The sequence below is a fragment of the Lynx rufus genome, unplaced genomic scaffold (genome assembly GCF_022079265.1).
Source record: "Lynx rufus isolate CCGP_SWC_20201006 ecotype Redwood Valley unplaced genomic scaffold, mLynRuf1.p SCAF_38, whole genome shotgun sequence".
In the NCBI taxonomy this organism is placed as follows: Eukaryota; Metazoa; Chordata; class Mammalia; order Carnivora; family Felidae; genus Lynx; species Lynx rufus.
Window position 1 is genome coordinate 2051581 of NW_025814854.1, and position 20051 is coordinate 2071631.

The following is a 20051-nucleotide window of genomic DNA, read 5'->3' on the forward strand; positions in this document are numbered from 1 at the left end:
GGCCGTGGGGCATGCGGCATGCTGCAGCCAGGCCGTGTCCTCAGCATGCACAGAGCAAAGCGGGACCCGAGGCTAGCTCCGTGCCCGTGGGGCAGCGGCCGGCCGGTCCAGCAGGCCACGGCTCCCGGGAGCCGACAGCTGAGCCATAGCCTGGCCGGTGGCCAGGGGTCTGCTGGGCGGGGGGGGGGGAGGGGGGGGCCTCGTCGAGGAGGTCCTGTGCTTGGTGGGCCAGGCTGGGCCTGCCCTGATGGCGGTGGGCGGGAAGAGGCCCCTGGAGCAGGCCAAGCAGCCGTGTGGACGCGTGGCGGTCCATGCTGTCACTCTTCAGGGTGCAGCCCCGGAAGGCCGGAGAGGGCAAGGGGCCTAGCCCCGAAAGTGTCACAGACGAGCAACAGCCCCACAGCCCCAGAGAACCAGCCAGAGAACCGCGTGATGTTGAAAAGGGAAAACCCAACACGAACGCCAAGGTGAGCGTCTGGAAGCGGCCCGGGCGGCGGGCAGGCGGGCACAGGCGGACGGGGCGGCCGGGGCGGCAGGTGGGCGGGCAGGCGGGACGCGGTCACTCCTCGCGCAGCTGCAGGCGGTAGCGGTGGTAGCGGACCTGGAAGAAGAGGCGCTCGGCCAGCGACAGGGTCATGCCGGGCAGCACGTAGTGGTCACTCGAGCCCATGTGTCTGAAGCCCAGCGACTCGTACAGCTTGTGTGCGGCCACCTTGACGGCCGTCGTGCCCAACACCACCGCTGAGTAGTTGTGCACCAGAGCGAACTCCAGCACCTTGCGGCCCAGCGCCTTGGCGATGCCCTTGCCACGGAAACGCGAGTCCACGGACATGCGCAGCAGCTCCACCGTGTTGTCTGCCTCGTGGGCCCGCGCCGCCACGATGCCCACCACGTTGCCATCCAGCACGGCCACCCAGAAGCAGGAGCCTGCAGGGACAGGGCAGTCAGAGCTGCTGGGTGACACGGCTGCCCCTCCAGAGCCCCCTCTGAGTGGAAAGGGCCGGGCCCGGCCTGCCCGCCGCCCGCTGCGGCCCTGGGCCCGAGTCCCTCCCCCAGAGACCAAGAGCTGGGCAGGCCTCGGCCAAGCACAGCCCTCCTCTGCCCGGCCACCCCCAGAACGAATTCCTGGATGGCGGCGGGTGGCCACGGACAGGCCACAGGCGCAGCTGACCTGCCCTGGCCCCCGGCCCCTTGGGACTCCGCACACTGGCTGCCGCGTGTCCACAGCGGGCAGCTGGGGCGAGGCAGGTGCCGTGGGGGTACATCCGGAAGCACCCCTACAATGGGGGCCTCAGGGGGCCTGGGGGGGACAGGCCGGGGCAGCGGGACCCCTCTGGGAGCCATGCCCCCGGGGGGGCCTCAGGAGGTCCCAGAGGCCTCAGGCCCTGCCAGCTCTGTGGCCTCCACTCTCCTGGGTTGGGAGCTGCGAGCCCGGGAGCCCCGTGACCTGCTTGGATCAGGACACAGAAGCAGATCCTCGGCAGGCTCAGGACAAGGTCCAAGTGGAAAACCAGGATGGACGGACGTGGGCACCACTGCACGCTCCCCACTGACCCTGGCCTCGCCTGGGCAGCGACCCAGTGGCCAGGCCAGCCGTCCCCACCCACGGCCTGGACCAATCACAGCCCCACGCAGGGCGGGAAGAGGAGGACAAAGGCCAAAGGGGGATGAGGGGAGAAGCAAGAGGAGAGACAATCAACCGGGAGGAGGAGGCCTGCAGAGCACGGGCCACAGAGCCCGCCTGGTCACCTCTGCTGACCACCAGCCCAGACGCCACAGGAGGCAGGGGCTGACCGACAGGGGTGTCCACTCTGAGCAGCCCCCCCCCGCACGCGCCCTGCCTGTGGCCAGGTCTTCCACCAACCACCCCCACCTTCTCCCCTTGAGTGGCCAAACTGTCCCCCCGGAAAGGTTCTGCGCCTGACCCTGCCCGGAGATCTCACCCCTCTGCCCGACCCCCAAGGGTCCCCCACTGTCTTGTCTGCCAGCAGGCCCCCATCAGCCCGTCAGCTTGGCCACAGGGTCTCCCGTCTCCTTCCCTGCCATACTGACACCTGGCCTGTAGCCAGAGCTCAGGAACGGCCGAGGGCCCCCCCCCCCCGCCCTCATGGACCCCTACCAGCCGGCCTGCCCACCGTCAGGGTTTCTGGCTCCCCCCACACACCCAGGCCAGACCAAATCTCCCTGTACCCCGAGCCGCACGGCCGCGTCGGCTAGCCTCCCTGCCCCCGGGGCCCCTTCCTGCAACCTACTGGACGTCTCCGGGGGGAGCAGGGCACACCCTGCACTCACACCCAGGGAGACCATGGCCCAGAAAGAGCAGGGCCGGCAGCAGAGTCCTCCCAGCTCCCAGCCCGAGCCCCGATCTGCTCCTGCAGCCCGGGCCTTGGCACCAGCTAGGTGGGCTTTGCCCTTCTGCAGAAGCTGGGAGTCCGTGGAGGCCGAGGAGACGCTGAGTTCAAGCTGAGGAAAGGGGCCAGGAAAACCGAAGGTGCCCAAGGGCTGGGAAGGGGGGTGGGGACAGGGCAGGACAGGGCACCACGGGCTGGGGCTGGTGGTGCCAAGGTGGGGCACCCTCGCTCCGGAAGCCTTGCTGCTCTTGTCCCCGTGACCCGCAGCTCCTCCCTAGAGCTCACCAACCGTTCGGGCCACACGGTCCCCTCTCCTCGGCCTAGGAACCCTCTGCCACCTGGGAGACCCCAACACCCCAGAGGGCTGAGACGCAGGCTCCCTCCTCCAGCTAGCTCAGGACATGGAGAAAGACATGTGGCCCTGCCTCCCAGGACCCAGCCTGCCTCAGGACCAGCCCGGAGGACAGAGGACAGCCCCCAAGGGCTGCAGACCCTTCTAGACCAGACCCAGGCCCTCCTTCTACAGAAGCCCGGGGGCTGCGGCAAGACCCTCTACCTCACTAACTGGCCCAGAAACCAGAAGTGGGGGCGAGACTGAAAACCCCTGCTCTTGCAGGGCTCACAGCCCTCAGCGACCCCACAAAGAACCTTCCCGCCACCATGAGGTCCCCCTCCGCCAGGGCCCTGGCCGCTCCAGGCCAGCCCAAGATCCAGCAAAGCACAGCAGAGGGGCCCGAGGAGAGGTGAGAAAGATCCCACCCGCTCTGAGCAGCAGGCACCGGGGAAAGGGCATCGGGAAGGCAGCGCTGCCCAGGGCCGGCTCAGGACACACGCACCCGCCCCCACGGGACGCAGGACAGAGGCCTGGGGTCTGTGCAGACGCTCGGGGGCCTTGCTTCGGCACCAAGGACCTAGCTCTGCCTCCCCCAGCCCTTGCCGGCCCTCTGCACCCCCAACCCCCCCGCCAGAGCCCTCACTCAGAAGACTCAGGGCCCCGGGTGCGCCAGCCCAGGCCCGCCCAGGCCCGGTCTGTCCCCCCAGGCCAGTCCCCGGGGCGGCTGGCGGCGTGAGGGTGGCCCTAACGGAAGGAGGGGCGGTGGGAGGGGCGAGGAAGGGGCCGGAGACAGGCGACTCACCCGGGGGCTTCATGTAGTACTGCTCGATGTCGGCCATGTCCGTGTGCAGAGCGCAGTCCAGGTAGGCGAGGACCACCTTCCGGCTGTAGTAGTACCGCAGGCCCAGCAGCCCCGCCGGCACCAGGCACGTCAGCAGCAGCGAGCGGGTCAGGGCAAAACACAGCACTGCGGGGAGAGAGGGGCCCCGGTGAGCAGCGGGCGGGCGGAGCGGGCGACCCCGGGCTGGGGGAGAGACCCCCCCCCCCCCCCCCCGGCAGCTCCCTGCTAAACAAGCCAGCCCGGCACATGCGCCCAGCACGCCGCGGCCGCTTCTCCGCGGGAGCAGCGGGTCGGCCTGCCGGCCTCTCCCTCTCTTCCCTCGCCGCAAACTTCCCACCGTCAGGACGCGCTGTTCGGTAACCTGACATCACGGGATCTCTAACCGCTCTGAGCACAGCGGCGGCTTCTGGGCAGCCGCCTTCCATGGCTGGCAGGAAGAGCCCCCCAGGCGGGGTTCCTCGTGGCCCGTGCCCACCGCCCATGTGGCCCCCATGTGGCAGCGGCCGTGCACACACCCCTGCGCACTCGAGCGAGGCTCGGACAGGCTGTCCCACCTTGTAAACTCGGGGAGTCGCAGGGGGCACCTTCCGGCAGAGGGCCCCAGGGCCAGCCCCCCAGTGTTCTGAGGTGAGGGTGGGGGGATGAGGGAGGGAAGCCCGAGATGGTTTCCAGACCCATCTAGGCTGCCAGGAGACAGACGCGCCTGCAGTGCAAGTCACTTTTGCTGCGTGACCTTGGGAGAGCAACCACCCCCGGCCTCAAGCTCATCTGTGAAATGGGGGCAACCGCCCTCCGGGGCTCCACGGAAAAGGCCTCAAAGCCCCCGCGGGGGCTGCCTCCCCCACCCCCCCGGCCCCCTCGCTCTGCCTCCTCGGTACTCACCCTCCCCCGGCACCCGGGGGAGCTGGCTGTCTTCCCCTCATAAATTAGCACTTGGAGCCGCCGAGGCAGCCTCCCCCGCCCCGCGGATTATATATAGTTACACGCGCCAGGCGCGGAGCCTCAGCAGCGGGCGCTACCTGCCGCCACCCCGCCCCCACCCGGGATGACCGCGGACGGGACCGGAGAGGCGGGGCCGGACCGAGAGGGGACGCAGGTGGAGACCCCGGCTCTCCCCCTCCCTCTCCCCCCGCCCGCGGCCCCCTACCCTCCGCCGGCGCTCGTTCCCACGCCCCCACCCGGCGCGCCTTGGCCAAGAGCCCGGACGCCGCCGCCGCCGCCGCCGCCGCCGCCGCCGCCGGGGGCCACCTCGCCCCAGGCCACCGCAGAAAGCCGATGGCGTGCGGGTGCGCGTCCGTGCGCGTGCGAGAAGGCATGAGGGGGCCCGAGGGGTGGGCTTCCCTCCCGGGGCCGGGCCCCGCGGTGGGGGCGAGCGGGGCTCGGGGGGTCCTGTGCGTCTGTCCCCGGGGGTGAGGGGGGCGGGCGGGCGCGGACTGCGGCAGGCGGAGCGCGGCGGGGTCCCCCGCGCACTGACCGGCCAGCAGGGCGTAGAGCAGCTGCGTGCGCGGGTGCTGCCGCAGGCCGCGGAAGGCCGTGTTGGGGATGCGCTCCATGATGCCGTCGTAGAAGATGCGGCGCGCCGCCTCCTGCTCGGCCGCGCGGAACTCGCGGATGTACACGCCGCGCCCCCCCGGCGGCCCCGCGCCCCCCGCGCCGCCGCGGGGCTGGGGGCCGGGCGCGGGAGGGGGCGCGGCGGGCGCGGCGGCCGGCCCGGGCGCGGCGGGCAGCGGGGGCCACATGGCGCCGGCGGCGGCGAGCAGCGCGTCCTTCTTGGCCCCCGGCAGCGCCTCATGGTCCTCGGCGGCCACGATCTTCGTCTCGCAGACCATGTCGGGAGGCCCACAATGCATGCACCCGGCCGGGCGGCGCAGCGCGGGGACGCGGGCCGGGCTGCGGGCGGGCACAGCCCGGGCCCAGGGCAAGGGCGCGGCGCCCTCGGACCGGCGGCGGCGGCGGCGGCGGCGGTGGCGGCGGCGGCGGCGGCGGCGGCGGCGGCGGCGGAGGCTCAGGGGCGCGGGGCGGAGGCGGCGGGCGGCCGGGGCGCGCGCAGGGAGCTGCGCCGCATTTTGGAGAAGTATTTATAATGCAGCGGCGCCGGTGCAGTCGCGGCGCCCGGGGTCCCGCAGGGTCCTAGCGTCCACTGCATTGGCTGCCGAGGGTCACCATGTGATCTCGGGGGTGGGAGCAGACACCGCCTCCGCGCCCGCCCGATGGCACACTTGGGCGCTGCGCCGCGGCCGGTGCGGGCGGCCGGCGGGAGTGCGCCTGGGCGGGGGCGGCGCGGGGCAGCCCGGGGCACGACGGAGCGGCCGAGCCCCGCGAGGTGGCCGGGGACGAGCGAGCGCGCGGCCGGGGTTCCCGGCCCGGAGGGGGCGCTCCTCGGGGCTCCTGGCGGGGCTCCTCCCGCCCGGCCCCGGCACCTCCGCGCCGCCACCCCTCCGCGCGAGCCTGGGAGCGTCGGGTCCTGGGGCCGGGCCGCTGGAGCCCGCAGCGCCGCGTCCTCCTCCTCTTCGGCCGCCGGGCTCAGTCACGGAACCATCTCCATCTCCTGCCCCTTTGTCTGAATGCGACGCCCGGCCGGGGCCCTGAGGACCGGAGCCGCGGCTTCCCGGGCCTGGCGCCCCTGGGAACCCGCGCCCGGGGCCACACGGGCTGGACGCGCGGGTGCGCGGTCGGAGCAGGCGCCGATGCCCAGGTCGCTCGCAGCCCCTCGCGTCCGGGCGCAGCTCAGCAACCTTCTGCTCCGACACCGAATTCCCGCAGCGGGCACGGGGGGCGCTGGGCCCGCAGGACCCCTCCCGGCCCGGCCCCCCGCCCTCCTCGGCCCGCGCATGCGCTCCAAGATCTCGGTGCAGGTGCGGGGCGGGGGGGGGGGGGTGGGGGGTGGTTCTTGCTGAGTCTCCCCGGTCCCCGCGAGCTTTACCTGCCTGCCGACGCTGCGGGCCGGGGGTGTGATGGTTGGTGAGGGTGAGGGTGCGGGACAGGTGGTCCCAGATCCCCCCTCTAACTCTTTTTGAACCCAGCCCCCCTGCTACTGTGCTCCCCTTCCCCGCGTCTTTTCCCGCGTCGCCCCGCGTTCCCCGCGGTGACCCCGCAGGGCAGCCTAGAGCTGAGTTTACCGCACCCTCAGGGTTGGAGTCGAGACCTAGGGCACCAGGCCTAAGGACCCTCGACCTGCGTTGGGGCCCAGCGAGGCCGCTACGACCACCTAGAGGCAGGGAAGGGGACTAGCCCTCGCCAGCGTCACGCCAAGGGACCCCCGCAGAGTGGGGAGGACCCTGCACCCAGGAGCTGAACTGGTCCGAGGCCAGGATCGCCAATGCGAGGGCCGTGGCGGGAGGGGGCAAACGGGAAGCCAGCTCACATCATGTTTCCCAGATGCCAGGATTTGTCTGGCGGTTGTCCTCCAGGAGAGGAAAGTGGAGTCATGGAGCCTCTCACAGGAGCACACGGATCCTCTCAGAAATCCCTCCGTGTGCTGCCTGAGTGCTGCCGGAAGCTCGGACCAGCCACTGGGGGACCAAGCTCCAGGGTGTCCTGAGGTTGCCCAGGTGGATGGCAGAAGTGTTGCAAAGCCGACACCATTAGCAAGGGGTCCAGGCGGGAAAAACAAGGAATGGAGAGGGGCAGCTGATGCGGCTTCAGAGCAAGGGGTGGTGGAGCTTGGGACTTGAGTCTTGAACACCGTATCAGGGATTTGGGGGACACTGTTGTGCTGTGATGGGGCCAGGAGGAGGGAGGACCGGGTCCAGGGCCCAGGAGCTCCTGCGCAGTGCCCTGATCCCTGACCTCTGATCCCAGACTTGGTGTGAAGAGGTCCCTCGGTGCAGAGTGGCCCAGCCGCTGTAGGGCCACAGCCTTTGCTGGCTACCACCCAACCCACCTCACCCCCAGAACCTGGGCTTGAGGCTACCCCTCCCCTGGCCCCCAAGAGCCAATGGAGAAAAGGACCTGGACTTCCACTCAGCCTGATTCTGGTGGCCCCTCAGCTCTGCATCTGCAGAGGCTCCTCCCTCCTGGTGGCCCAAGTCCTTAAAAGCCACCACCCCACCCCACCCCCCGCCACGGGGACCATAATGGCTTGACTAGCCTAGTGCTGCTGCTGCTTCCTGGTCTAGAGGGCCCTGCAGAGTGCTGGGACGAGGTGGGGAGGAGGCAGCCAGACTCAGCTTGCAAGGGGCAGAGCTGGACCCCAGGGACAGCCACCTGGAAGGTGTTGGAGACATCATGGCCTGGGCTTTAGCACTCTGAGTAGGGGTGGCCTTAAAGGGAAGCCTGCACAGGCTGCAGAGTGCTCCCAGGCCCGCCAATGAGCCCGTTTCCTCCCGGGTGACGTGAGGGTGCCCCCTGTGCACCCTCTGCCCGCATGAGGAACCCATTTCACAGACAAAGAAATCAAGGGTCGGCGAGGTCGGGCCAGTCTGTTCTCCCCGCCCATTTTCCCGGGCACCCCTCTGGCTGCTGTTGCCCAGAGTCTCCTCCCCACCCGCAACGCCAAGGCTGCCCCGACCACCTGCAGTCCCACCCCGAGCCCCTTGGGTCTGGACACTGCAGTCAGAGCTAGGCAGGGGCCCAAGGGAGGTGGGGCGTGCGGGGGGGGGGGGGGCGGGACCCCTCCCGGACTCCAAAAGCTGCAGGGGGAGGGCGCCAAACACCGGATGGTGCATTAGCAGAATAGTCCTCACCCCAGGTGAAGGGACCCTTGGGTCCATCTGGGGGCAGACCCACGTCCTCCGAGAATGTGGCAAGGGCCAGCCGGTCCCTCCTTGCGGGGGGAGAACTGGGGACTGAGCCTGAAGCTTCGCTGGCAGTCAGAGGTACAGGGGCCTGGGAAGCGACAGAGGTGGGTGGGAGTGCTGGAGGAAGGCCAAAGGGTCTCCAGGGAAGTGAACCAAAAGACCAGGGGGTAGGAAGAAAAAAAGAAGAAAAACAGATGAGAGTGTGCGCTGCCCCAGGAGAAAAGGGGGCGGGGCGCAATAGTGATTATTATTATTGCCCCAAGCTAAGGGACTGAGTGCTGAGTGAAGCCCGCCCAGCACCCTGCGTGGACCTCAGTCCCCAGAGCTGCCTGGGTGGGGAGGGAACAAAGCTCCCGACAGGCACCGGTTGCCAGCAGCCGGAGGCGGGTGGACCCAAACTGCTCAAGCTCCTCACCCGAGTTCATGCCCCAGCACCCATCCTTCCTTGCACACAGGTTCAGTGAGTGCCCACCCTCTACTGGGCCCTGAAAAGAACAAAGCCCTGTTCTGAGGCTTTCCAATCCAGTGAGGGAGGGGCAGGAAATAAACTAATGAAAGAGATGGACACTGGGACAAACAAACCAAAGGAAGGTGCTGTAAGGGACTCAAGACTGAACAGGTCAAGGAGGAGGCCAAGTGGGTAACTCCATGGAGTGGCGACAGCCTGTGCAAAGGCCCTGAGGTCGGAAGGGCTATGAATTGAACACGCAAGCAAAAGCTGTCTTCAGACGGGCCAGCTCAGAAAGTTCGCTTACCACAGTGCTTTCTAGGAAGATACTTGAAGACATGCAACGTGGAGAATGACGCGAGGTCTAGGAGGCAGGGCTCGAAACCAGGGGCTCTACCCCTTCAGGGCAGGCAGTGGGCAGTAGGAGTGCCCAGCTGGCTGGGAGCAGGAGGGCAAGGGCCTGGCAAGGGGCAGAGGAGTGACTTGAAGGTGAGGATGTGACAACGGCAGACAGCACTGAGACACTGAGGCAACATCAAGCCCAGAAAACACAAAAGCTGTCGTAGAGATACTTCATTTCCAGTTCACTGCTTAGGGGAGAGTCACGTTTACACACAGTCGTGGCAAGTGCTCTTGATGGACTCTGCCTCAGACGCGCAGGAAAGCCACGTCCCGGCTCCGGGACGGCCGTTAGCCTCGCAAGACTAAACTTGCAAGTTGTCCGTGCCGACTCTCCCCACCTCCACTCCCCGCCACGAAACCTCCATTCAGGCCTTCCCCACCCACAACTGACCCTGCTCTTACCAAGGTCGACAACGACCGGTGTTTGTTCTGGCGGTCCAGAACCAGGCTTGGCCCTCGCTTGACCTCAGCAGCACGTGACACGTTGACCCCTCCTTTCTAACCAAAGCCCTCACCTGTCTCTGGGCTCTTCCTGCCTCATGGCTGCCCCCTCTCCCCTGGGGCCCCTCATCTCTCTTCCCTCTTGGCGCTCACCTCTGCTCTGGCCGCCCCCAGGCCACAGGGTCTCGGCCAGCACCCGTGTTCCTGACCTTCTCTCCCCAGCCCCTTTCCCAGGCACATCTACCCAGTTGCTCCCTGGACCTCTCTGGCACCTTGAGGGGCCCAGAACATACCCCAAGACGAGCACGGCAGGCACAACAGCATCCTGGCCCCTCCACCTGCCACTCCAGGCCCTGCCTGCGGGGCCCGGCCCCTACTTCCTCCCCAAGGGTGCTCCCAGGGCACCAGTGCTCCCTTGGCCGGCCTGATCTTTCACAGTAATAGAAACCCCAATTTGTGCCAGGGCTTGTGGCTGCCCACAAAATACAGGACGCCCAGTTAGATTTAAATTTTGGATATATGAATAACTTGTAGTATAAATATGTCCGAAATATTGCACGGGACATGCTTCTACTTAAAGAGTACTTACGCGAGAAGCACTTGTACTTTCTATACTGAAAAGTGCCCGCCGGTCCCAGATCTGTATTTGCTACATCTGACCACCCAAGCAGAGAACACAGGGTGCATCCCCACCGAAGCCAGCCAACGGAACGCCAGCACCCTCTGGGCGGGCCCCGGGGGAAGAGGCACTTGCCTCAGCCACCCCTCTGCTCCATCCTGGGGCCCCAGGACAGTAGAATTCTGATGCTATGCCCCCCCCACCCCCGTGTACCTCGCTCATTTCCAGAATCGAGAGCCGGCCTAAGCTTCAGGTGGCTTCGGCACCCCTTTGTCTTTCCCTGGCCTGCTTTAGGGACACCGTCGCTGCTAAGGCGGTTACCTCAACCTCCCACCGCGACCAAGGTAGGACTCTGGTTTGCTCACCGTGGTCCAGACACCTGCGTGCTCACCTGCAGGCCAGGCACTTGCAGGCGGAAAAGCACTGAGGGCACAACAGGCCACAGGGTGGGAGCACCGCCTTGAGGAGCTCAGAGGCCCAGAGGGAGGGTCTGAGCGAAAGTGTGCGCACGAACCCTGACAGGGACAAGCTGGGGGTGGAGAGTCGGGAGCCCCTCTCTGGGAGCCGACCGGACCAGAAACCCCCCCCACTCACCTGCCCACCACAGCTGCCAACACACCTGGCCTCCTGCCTGGCACTATTCATGGGTGGGTGACTACGGGCCCGTTACCCACAGGCACAACACTCCTATCCGGATTCCAATTCTCTGGTGCCCGGGAGCTGGGCTCAGGCTATGGGAGGGGCCCAGCAGGCTGGGTGGAGACCGTGGGGACCATGCCGGCCCTCCCTTCCCGGAGGAGCCTTCCCGGGGAGGGGGGCTGCCCTCCCTCTCCCAGTGGCCACGGCAGGCTAGGCTCCGTGGGGGTCCACGGGCTGGGCCTCCACGGAGCTCCCACCAGAGCCATCCCCAGGACAGTGCAGGGGAGCCCTTGGGGGCTCAGCACCGGGGCAGCTGTTCCAGGGGACCGGGCCAACTTCTGTGCTCCCCTGGCCTCAAAACAAGGGCAGGCAGGCAAGGAAGCAGGTCTCTGAAGGCGGACTGGCAGTGGCCACGGTGCCTGTGGGTCCAGGTCCACACGTGTGGCCACGCACGCCCATCTGCTTGGCACTGGCGCTGGTGTGCAGCAGGTGCCCAGTGGGCCTCAGCCCAAATGGGACAGCTGGGGGTCCAAGACCCACAGAGGAGCCCACCCAGGGACGCGGGGGGGCGATGCAGGTGGGCTGTGGTGGCCAGAACAGGGAGACAGGACACGGCGTGCTGGGCTGGGCATTTATTGATGAGGGGACAGTGGTGTCTGAGGATCCTCAGCGCCCGGCAGGCCAGCAGGCACACAGGGCCCGGCGCTCGGCCTGCAGCAGGAGGGTCTCCGTCTGCAAAGCAACAAGGGGCGGTGAGGGAGGGCACTTGTACGACTGCTGCCCCCCACCAGCTCCCGTGGGCACTCTGCCCGTTTCCCCCCAAAACCCACAGGCAGTACCCTCCACCAGCTCCCCAGACCTCAGAGCCGCCACGCCCCCCCCACGCCGCCTCCCCACCACTGACTGTCAGACCCTCTGCTACTGGGTGGGCCTCCTCTCCTCCCCACTCCCCTCTTCCAGGAGGGAAAGAGACTCTGTGGTTTCTGCCAGCACCGCAGTCCTGCCCTGGGCCCTGCACACGCCGATCCCACGCCTGGACTACTTCTCACCCGCTCTCCTTCTATGCACATGCCCCTTCCCAGGCTGCCCCCAGCACCGGCCCAGGATGGGCTGGGGGCTGCTGCTCTCAGGAGCCTGGCCTCAGACTCTAGAGGATGGGGCAGTCTAGGCTTCAATCTGGGGAACCCTGGGGGGGCTGCCCAGAAAAGGGGATCAGAGTGGGGTCTCCCCTTCTTTCCACTCTTGGACACTCTCCCCTTTCCCCAGAGTACCTATCTCTGTCCTAAGAGAAAACTATCCCCCCCCCCCCGGCCCGACCGAGGGACAGCGAGGACATAGGAGAATGTGGGGAGGCTGTGTTCATTCCAGATTTGGGAGGGTGATCCCTGTGCCCTGGGACCCTGTGTGCACACTCGTCCCTCCCCAGGTGAGGCTGGGGAGTGAGGAGCCTCCCAGACCAGACTGCTCTGCCCAACCCTCCCCCACCAAGCAAGCCCTTTCTGACTCCCTGCCCCAGTTTCCCCTCCCCGCTGGGTCTCACTGCCCCGCGTAGGGAATGCTGAACTGAGGCTGGCGGTGCCCGGTGGGGCTCACGGGGAATAAGGCCGAGAGGCCTGGGGGAGGAGAGGCACCCTCCCTCACTGAGGCCGGAAACGGTGTGCCAGATGAGGGCGGGAAGATCGCGGGCGCTGCGGGAGGTCCTACCCCACCCCCACCCCCGTCCCCGCCCTCAGGCAGCACCCTGAGCGAGTGCTCCGGCCAGGCCAGGCCCCCTCCTGGCCAGAGAGGCTCACCCTCGAGTCCAGGCTGTAGGCCGTCTTCCGAAGATCCTGCAGGGCGCGCTGCATGAACTCGAACGCGTGGCAGTCCACGCACGGGCGGCCTACGGAGATGCGCATCAGGGCGGCGAGAACGTGACCCTAGCCCGGTCCCACCCGTGCGCCCCCCACCCAAGGGGTGGCCCGAGCGCCGGACCGCGGCAGGGGCGCCGGGAACAATGGGGAGGCACGGCGCTCCCGCACACCCGGGTGGAGTCACGGCCCCGCGGGGACCCTCCGCGACGCACGTACTCTGCGCGGGGACGGCGCTCCCAGCGGCGGGCTCGGCTCGGGCCTGGGAGCCCAGCAGCGCCACACTCAACAGCAGCAGCAGCAGCCACGGCGGCAGCGACCTCGGGAGCCTGCACGGAGGCGGGGGGGCCATGGCCGAGCGCAGGGAGCCGGGGCCGCCCTGCAGCAAGGCACAAGGGTCAGCCCGACCCGTTCACCCACCTGGGCGGCGCCCCCCGCGCCCGCGCCCCCTCCCAGCCCGCCCTCACCGGGGTTCACGGACTCCCACCCCGCCCACCCCGGGCCCGCGAACCTCTCCCACCCCGCCCTCACCCGGGCTCATGGACACCCCCCCCACCCCGCCCTCACGCCGGTTCATGGACCCCCCGCTCCGTCCCCTCCCGGGCTCGCGAACCCCTCCCATCCGGCTCTCACCCGGGCTCATGGACCCCACCCACCCCGCCCTCACCCCAGTTCATGGACCCCCCCCCCACCCCGCCCACCCCGGGCCCGCGAACCCCTCCCACCCTGCCCTCACCCCAGTTTATGGACCTCCCCATCCTACCCCCGCCCCGGGCCCGTGAACCCCTCACACTTCGACACCCCATCCCCGGGCCTGCGAACCCCTCCCACCCCGCCCTCACCCCCGTTCATGGACCCCCCGCCCCGTCCCTTCCCGGGCTCGCGAACCCCTCCCACCCCGCCCTCAGCTAGGTCCCAAGACCACCCCCCACCTCTGCACCCCGAGCCCGCGACCCGCCCCCCGGGCCCGCGAACGCCCCACCCCGCCCTCACCGCGGTTCAGGGACCCCGCGACAGCAGCGCGGGCGACTCGGGAAGACGTGCCGCGTCGGGCGCGTACCGCGCATGCGCTCCGACCAGACCCCGCCCGGGTCCCCCTTCCGCCGTCGTTGTCATGGGAACCCCGGGACTGCGCGAACCACCAGTTTAAAGGGACCGCGGAAGGTCCAAGACTCCGAGTTCTCAGCCCTGGCAGGAGCTGCGCTGGCAGCCCCCATCAGGCTCACAGGCGTTGGAGTCGGGAGGGCTGCCGGGAGGAGGCGGCATCTGGGCAGAACCTCCAGAGCCACTGCCGGCGGGAACCAAGCTGAGGAAGCGGGAAATTTGCTTCCAGCGGTGCGGGGTCTCGGGGTGTCCCTGGGGCCGATCCTGAGGGTGGGGCTCTATGCACTCTAGGAGCTGGGGAGGCTCCCCGCCGGTCGGTAGGGTCCGGTCGGGTTGGATTGCCCCGGGGAGATCAGGGCCAGGAGCGAGCCAGGCCGTGAGGCGGTGGGGAATCCACGCTCCCAGGTCTTCACTCGGCCCAGCCTGGCCCCCGACCCTCCCGGCCAGGAAAGAAGCCCGCCGGCCCGCCAGGTCCTTCCTCTCCACCTTCGGTGCACGGACACCTACTTGCCGCTCCCCTTCCGCCCGCCTTTCCCAGCCTCCAGGTCCAACCACCTTCCCCGGCTGTGTGACCTCGGAGGGGTAGCTTGGCTTCTCTGTGCCCTTTTCTCCCTCGTGGAAGCGCAGGGTTGTTGGAAGTAAAGAACCTCGCTTGCCCCCCCCCCCCCCCCCCAGTAGGTGCCCGATGCGCGCGGGCTTCAGGTCCTCGCCGGGCGGAGCTGTTCCCTCTGGCAAGGATGGGCTCCACCTGGCGTCTGCTTGCTGCCTCCAAGGCCCAGCACCTCCCGGGAAGGCGCCCCAGGTCCACGTCCCGGCCGCGTGAGTGCCAGAGAGCCCAGCGGCCCACGCTGTTCGGGGCAGCGCCGGGCCCCCTTCCCGAGCCTGCACGCCCTCCACCCCCTCCGCCGGGCCTGGGGTCAGCTGTGGCCCCGGCCGGACGCGGGCTTCCTGACCCAGGGGAGGGGCCCGTGCTCGTGACCGCCACCCTCTCCTCTTCCCCGTCGGGCGGACGCCGGGCCGGGCTCCCGGTCTGGGGCTCTGGGGCTGGGGGACTGCGGGCCGCGTTCCCGGACGTGCGCATTTCCGCGCCCTTCTTGGCCGGGAGCCCCACGTCCCGGTCGCGGACGGAGCCCAGAAGGCGGAGCCTTCTTGCGGGGCCACTCGGTTGAGACCTGCGCGCCGACGCCACACGGCATTGGCTTTTTCTACCTATGGGTCCCAAGCTTGTGACCTGCGCGGGTCCCCCGTCCGCGCACAGGCACAGGGCCGCGTCCACGCGCGGAGGGGGAACTAGCCCACCCAGAAGCAAGGCTCCGGCTGGACCTCGGGCAGCGGTGCTCTTGGAACCACGTTCTTCCCCGCACCGCTGCAGGCTTGTCGGGCGCGTTCTGCTCAGCGGGGAGCGGGTGCCGGTGCGCAGCGTCCCCAGCGTCCCTCCGACACCGCGGATCCATCATCGCGTACCTACCCCCCCTTCGCCGGCGCCCCGGGATCCTCCCCTTTGGGCTCACTTCATCGCACCTTCCCACCCGACCCTCCGGGGTCTAGACCCCCTGCCGCGGCCGTGCGCCCCCTAGCGGGGGGACCGCGCCGCCCGAGGGGGCAGCGGGATGTCGGGGATGGAACCTCGGGCGGCCCTCGCGGCTGCCAGGGTCTAGAGTGCCGTGGCCACGCGTGCTCTGTCTCTCTGCATCCCCCCAGCAGAGATGTCCCCTCGCCGCAGTCTGCTTCCCCCTCCGCCTCCCCCTGCCCCTCCTCAGGGCACCGGATGTTCCCTCTCAACTGGAGCCTTCTCTTCGGCGAACAGGCTGTGATTTACTTTCTATCCAAACGAAACAAACCTCGCGAGCCGCGAGCCCCCACCCCACCTCCGCCGCACCTCTTCTTTCTCTCGAGCCCACTCCTGCTCTGTCTGAATCCTCGCTGCCTTGACCCACCTGCGGAATCTGGGGACGGTCCTCAGTCCCCCCCCACACACGTGACCATCAGCAGCCCCCGCAGTCCCCTTCCCCTCGGCGCTCCACCTCCGCCTGCGCCCTCAGGGCGCGGCTGGGCAGACCTTTGCCCCCCACTTCATGTCCCTCCTGAGGGTCCCGTCCTCTGTGACTGCTTCCGATTGCGGCTGTGAAGACCAGCCATGCAGCCTCGGATCCCACGTCCAGCCGCCTCCTGAACGCCACCACGTGGACAGCTGACTTCTCGATGTCAGCAGGTCCTAAACTGACCTCCTGATTTCACCCCTCCGTGTGCTGCCCCACCCCCACCCCAAGATAAAATGCTCCGGCCTTCCCTGTCTCAGGTCCGGGCAGACCGTCCCTGCAGATGCTCGGACCAAACCTGCAGCAATCCTTCTAGAAGTTCTGTCTGCCCCACTCTCAGAGCACCCAGACTCCCTCTCCCCATCCCATGGCCGCTGGCCCTGCCCCTGGCCGCCGCCCCTCCGGACTCTTGACTCACCGCGCTGTCTTCCTGTTGCGCCCCCTTGTGGTCCAGTCTCCTTAACAGCCAGAAGGACTTTTTCTTCTAACTTCTTTATTTTTTTTTAAGTTTATTTATTTTGAGAGAGAGAGAGAGAGAGAGAGCTCGCCCGCGAGTGGGGGAGGGGCGGAGAGGGAGGGAGAGAGAATCCCAAGCAGGCTCCGGGCTGTCAGTGCGGAGCCGGACACCAGGGCTGCGTCTCACCAACCACGAGATCACGACCTGAGCCACCCAGGCCACCCCTGTACCTTCCTTTTTACCTTGCAGTAACGCGTACATACATGCAGTAACATAAAATATACCATTTTAACCATTTTTAAGTGTCCAGTTCAATGGCATTAAGTACGTTCACACTGTTGTGCAGCCGTCCCCGCCCTCCATCTCCAGGACGTCCCCATCTCCCCAAACTGACACTGTCCCCGTTAAACGCTAACTCCCAACCCCCAGCACCCACCATCCTACTTGTCGCTGTGATTCTGACTGCTCTCGGGGCCTCAAAGAAGTGGACTCATACAGTGTTTGTCCCTTTGTGACTGGCTTATTTCACTGAGCATAGTGTCCTCAGCGTTCATCCGCGTGGTGGCAGGTGGCAGGAGGTCCTTCCCTTTAAGGTGAGTGATACTCCGCTGTATGGATAGGCCACCTTCCGCTTCTCCATTTATCTGTAGGGGCACCTGGGCTGTTCTATTGTAAATACCACTGCTGTGACAGAAGGACCGTTTTAAATGTTTTTCAGTTTCATTTACTTTTGAGAGAGACAGAGATAGCTTGAGCAGGGGAGGGGCAGAGAGAGAGAGAGGAAGAGAGAGAATCCCAAGCAAGCTCTGTGCTCCAATTCACGAAACCTGTGAGATCCTGATCGGAGCCAAAACCAAGAGTCAGACCCTTAACCGACTGAGCCACCCTGGCGCCCCCTAGAAGGGCCGTTTTAAATCATCATCAGACACTGTCCCCTGTCCGCTCACGGCCCTCCCAGAGCCCATCTTACCCCAGGGACAGTCCAAGTCCTTATGTGGCGGAGAAGCTATGAATATGGGGAGGCACATGTCTTTTCAAATTAGTGTTTTCTTTTCTTTTCTTTTCTTTCTTTTTTTTTTTTTTTTCAGATAAAAACCCAGTAGTAGGATTGCTGGATCATGGGATAGTTCTATTTTTAAGTTTTTGAGGAGGCTCCACACTGTTTTCCACAGCAGCTGCACCAATTTGCATTCCCACCGACAGTGCAGGGAGGCCCCCTTTTCTCCACATGCTCACCAACACTGTTTGCTTCTTGTCTTTTTAATGCAAGCTGGTCTGACAGCGGTGGTGTCTCTTATAAGGACACTAACCCTACAAGATTAGGGCCCCACCTCTAGGTGAAAACCTGAATGTTTTTCCATAAAGCACCCCCCAAATGCAGCCACACTGGGGGGTTAGGGCTCCACGACATAGATTTGGGGGATACAAACCTTCCGTCCATAACACCTCCACCCTCCCCAGCCTACCCTGTCCTACATTTTTTATTGTCCTTACAATTCTCACCTTCTGACACTCTACGTACTTTATTAAACATGTTGATTGCTCATTGGGCCCAGAGTTCCTGGGGGGAGGGGAGGAACTTTGCCCTCAGGGATATCTGGCCGTTTCCGGAGACTTTTGGGGCCGTCAGGGCGCAGGGCAGAGGCGCGGGTCGCTGCCGGCGCTACACTGCCGGGAGACCCTGCCGAAGAGCCCGGGGCAGCACTTGGCCGGATGTCCCCGGTGCTGCGGGGTAGGGGGCGGGGCGGTGTCTGCAGCATCTAGAACTGAGGGCCTTCGGAAGACACGTGTGCGTGGGGACCGGAGTGCGGGGGCCCGGGGGCCCGGGGGCCGGGGGCAGGAAGCGGCCTGGCGGGCACAGAGCAGGCTTTTCTCAGGGTTGGCAGGAGCTGGGACCAAGGGGCACGTCGTCAGGAGGCCGCTGGGGGCAGATGTCGGGAAGCCCGTGCTCGCTGGGAGGCACCACCTTGACAGATGAGGGAGTGAAGGGGTGCTGGGAGAGTGCTGGGGGGAAGCGGGGAATTCTCGCCAGAACCCGGCTCTCCCCCGCCTGGCCCCGTCGGGTTGGAGATTGAATGTGGAAGTGGTCAGCACAAGTGTGGCCTCTACAGTGACACCAGGAAGCTCTGGGACCACGTTTTGTTTTTTTAAGTAATCTCTCCTCCCCACATGGGGCTTGGACTCCTGACCCCGAGAGCACCCTGAGCCAGCCAGGTGCCCCGGGGAAAGAATCCTTTGAGGCCACCCACCCCAACACCCGGAGCCCTCGGGGCCGCTCCTGGTCTCTGGGGCCGCCACCACCTTGTGACCCGGGTGAGGGTCTGGGCCCTCGGGATCATCAAAGAGACGGGGTCGGCGGCTTTGTGCTCGCCTTGGGCTCCGCCTGCTACCGTGTCTCAGGGACCCTCTCCTCCTTCCAGAGCAGATGCACCCACAGGTCCACCATCCCCAATCTCCAGCAGTCAGGACGCCCTCTCCCGTCAGCCCTGCATTCACCTTCCAGAAGGAACGACCAAGTTGGAGATAGAGCCACAGGAGTCACAGATGCACGCGGGATGGGAGAGAACCGGAGGAGACGACGATGGCGTCAGATACGGCCTGGGGGAGACTGGAGGCTTGAGTCCCGGGTGCCGAGGACCAGGGTTTGGCCTTAGCCACGTCGGGTGAGGTCAGCTGAGGCTGTGAGAGCTGGGCAGGGCTGGGAGAACAGAGGTGGGCTTTGTGGCCCCAAAGGTTAGCTGGCTGAGCGCTGGGGTCTGACGCATACACACAACAGGTGAAGCAGAAAAGGGAGGCCCAAAGTAAGCCCTGCCTTTCCTTGCCCCCAGGCCTGGGAGTGAGCTCTCTGGATGTGGAGGGGGAGGGCAGAGAAGACCCACCCCTGAGAGGCTGTGACACCCGTCCAGTGTGGAATTGACAACCAACACTTCTACCAACTAACATGCTAAGAAAATGCGGGCCATGAAATTCTTTGAAAATGGTTTTGGACTAGCTACTCATGGCAGAAGTTAATTCGAATGACCCCAGGGAGAAGGTTTCTTCATCCTTCGACCCAACCAACAATTTTTCAAGGGCAATGAGGTACATGGTTAAAGCAAACGAGGCGTGCACAAGGGAGCACCCACCATGAGTGGGGGGAAGAGAAACTGACCACAAATGATCAGAAATACAAAAATTATCAGACACAGGTTTTAAAGTAGCTATGCGGAAGGAAGGGAGGAAGGAAGGGAGGAAGGAAGGGAGGGAGGGAGGAAGGAAGGCAGCAAGGAAGAAACCTTGAGTATATCAGGAAACAGGGAACAGAAAAGGTGATAAATACAATTTGAAAAAGAACCAAATAAGAATTCTAGAGCTTAAAAGTGCAATCCTCAAAACCCAGTTAGCAGTCTTGGCTGCATATTGAACACAGCTGAGAAGCATAGTAGTGAACTGACGGGAGTCTGGGGGGCTCGGTCGGTTAAGCGTCCGACTTCAGCTCAGGTCATGATCTCGCGGTTTATGGATTTGAGCCCCCCCATCGGGCTCTGTACTGACTGCTCAAAACCTGGAGCCTGCTTCGGATTCTGTGTCTCCCTTTCTCTGTCCCTCCCGTGCTCGTTCTCTGTCTCTCAAAAATAAACGTTAAAAAAAAAAAAAAAAGAATATTAGTGAGCTGAAAGATCAAGAAAATGCCCAGAATTAAGAACAAACAGGTTGGAGGATGCGGGACAGGTGGCACGGCATTAACACCAGAACTCTGCTCCCCACCTGGGGCGGGGCAGGGGCAGAATCTCACGTGTGGTAACTG

General features: G+C 65.8%; 2 protein-coding genes across 2 annotated transcripts; both read right to left on the minus strand.

The window, feature by feature from the left end:
• Positions 1-559: 559 nt before the first annotated feature.
• Positions 560-5376, minus strand: NAT8L (N-acetyltransferase 8 like). The gene is made up of 3 exons (XM_047094143.1): positions 5001-5376; positions 3488-3652; positions 560-927 (listed from the first exon to the last, which is right to left on the minus strand). The coding sequence occupies exons 1-3, from the start codon at positions 5374-5376 to the stop codon at positions 560-562; spliced, it is 909 nt and encodes a 302-aa protein (XP_046950099.1).
• A 6055-nt stretch (positions 5377-11431) lies between these two features.
• CUNH4orf48 (chromosome unknown C4orf48 homolog) lies at positions 11432-13742 on the minus strand. The gene is made up of 4 exons (XM_047094254.1): positions 13658-13742; positions 12884-13043; positions 12608-12696; positions 11432-11546 (listed from the first exon to the last, which is right to left on the minus strand). Exons 2-4 carry the CDS (start codon positions 13014-13016, stop codon positions 11481-11483), a joined length of 288 nt encoding a protein of 95 aa, XP_046950210.1. The 5' UTR covers positions 13017-13043; positions 13658-13742; the 3' UTR covers positions 11432-11480.
• Between the last annotated feature and the right edge of the window lie 6309 nt (positions 13743-20051).

What these genes read in the sequence shown, in the direction of transcription:
- NAT8L (XM_047094143.1), bottom strand. Translation starts at nt 5,376, where the DNA reads ATGCATTGTGGGCCTCCCGACATGGTCTGCGAGACGAAGATCGTGGCC. An exon ending in GCTCTACGCCCTGCTGGCCG is followed by an intron (nt 3,653 to 5,000) that starts GTCAGTGCGCGG and finishes CTCTCCCCGCAG; the next exon opens with TGCTGTGTTTTGCCCTGACC. An exon ending in GTACTACATGAAGCCCCCGG is followed by an intron (nt 928 to 3,487) that starts GTGAGTCGCCTG and finishes CTGTCCCTGCAG; the next exon opens with GCTCCTGCTTCTGGGTGGCC.
- CUNH4orf48 (XM_047094254.1), bottom strand. Translation starts at nt 13,016, where the DNA reads ATGGCCCCCCCGCCTCCGTGCAGGCTCCCGAGGTCGCTGCCGCCGTGG. An exon ending in GAGCGCCGTCCCCGCGCAGA is followed by an intron (nt 12,697 to 12,883) that starts GTACGTGCGTCG and finishes GCATCTCCGTAG; the next exon opens with GCCGCCCGTGCGTGGACTGC. An exon ending in CCTACAGCCTGGACTCGAGG is followed by an intron (nt 11,547 to 12,607) that starts GTGAGCCTCTCT and finishes GTTGCTTTGCAG; the next exon opens with ACGGAGACCCTCCTGCTGCA.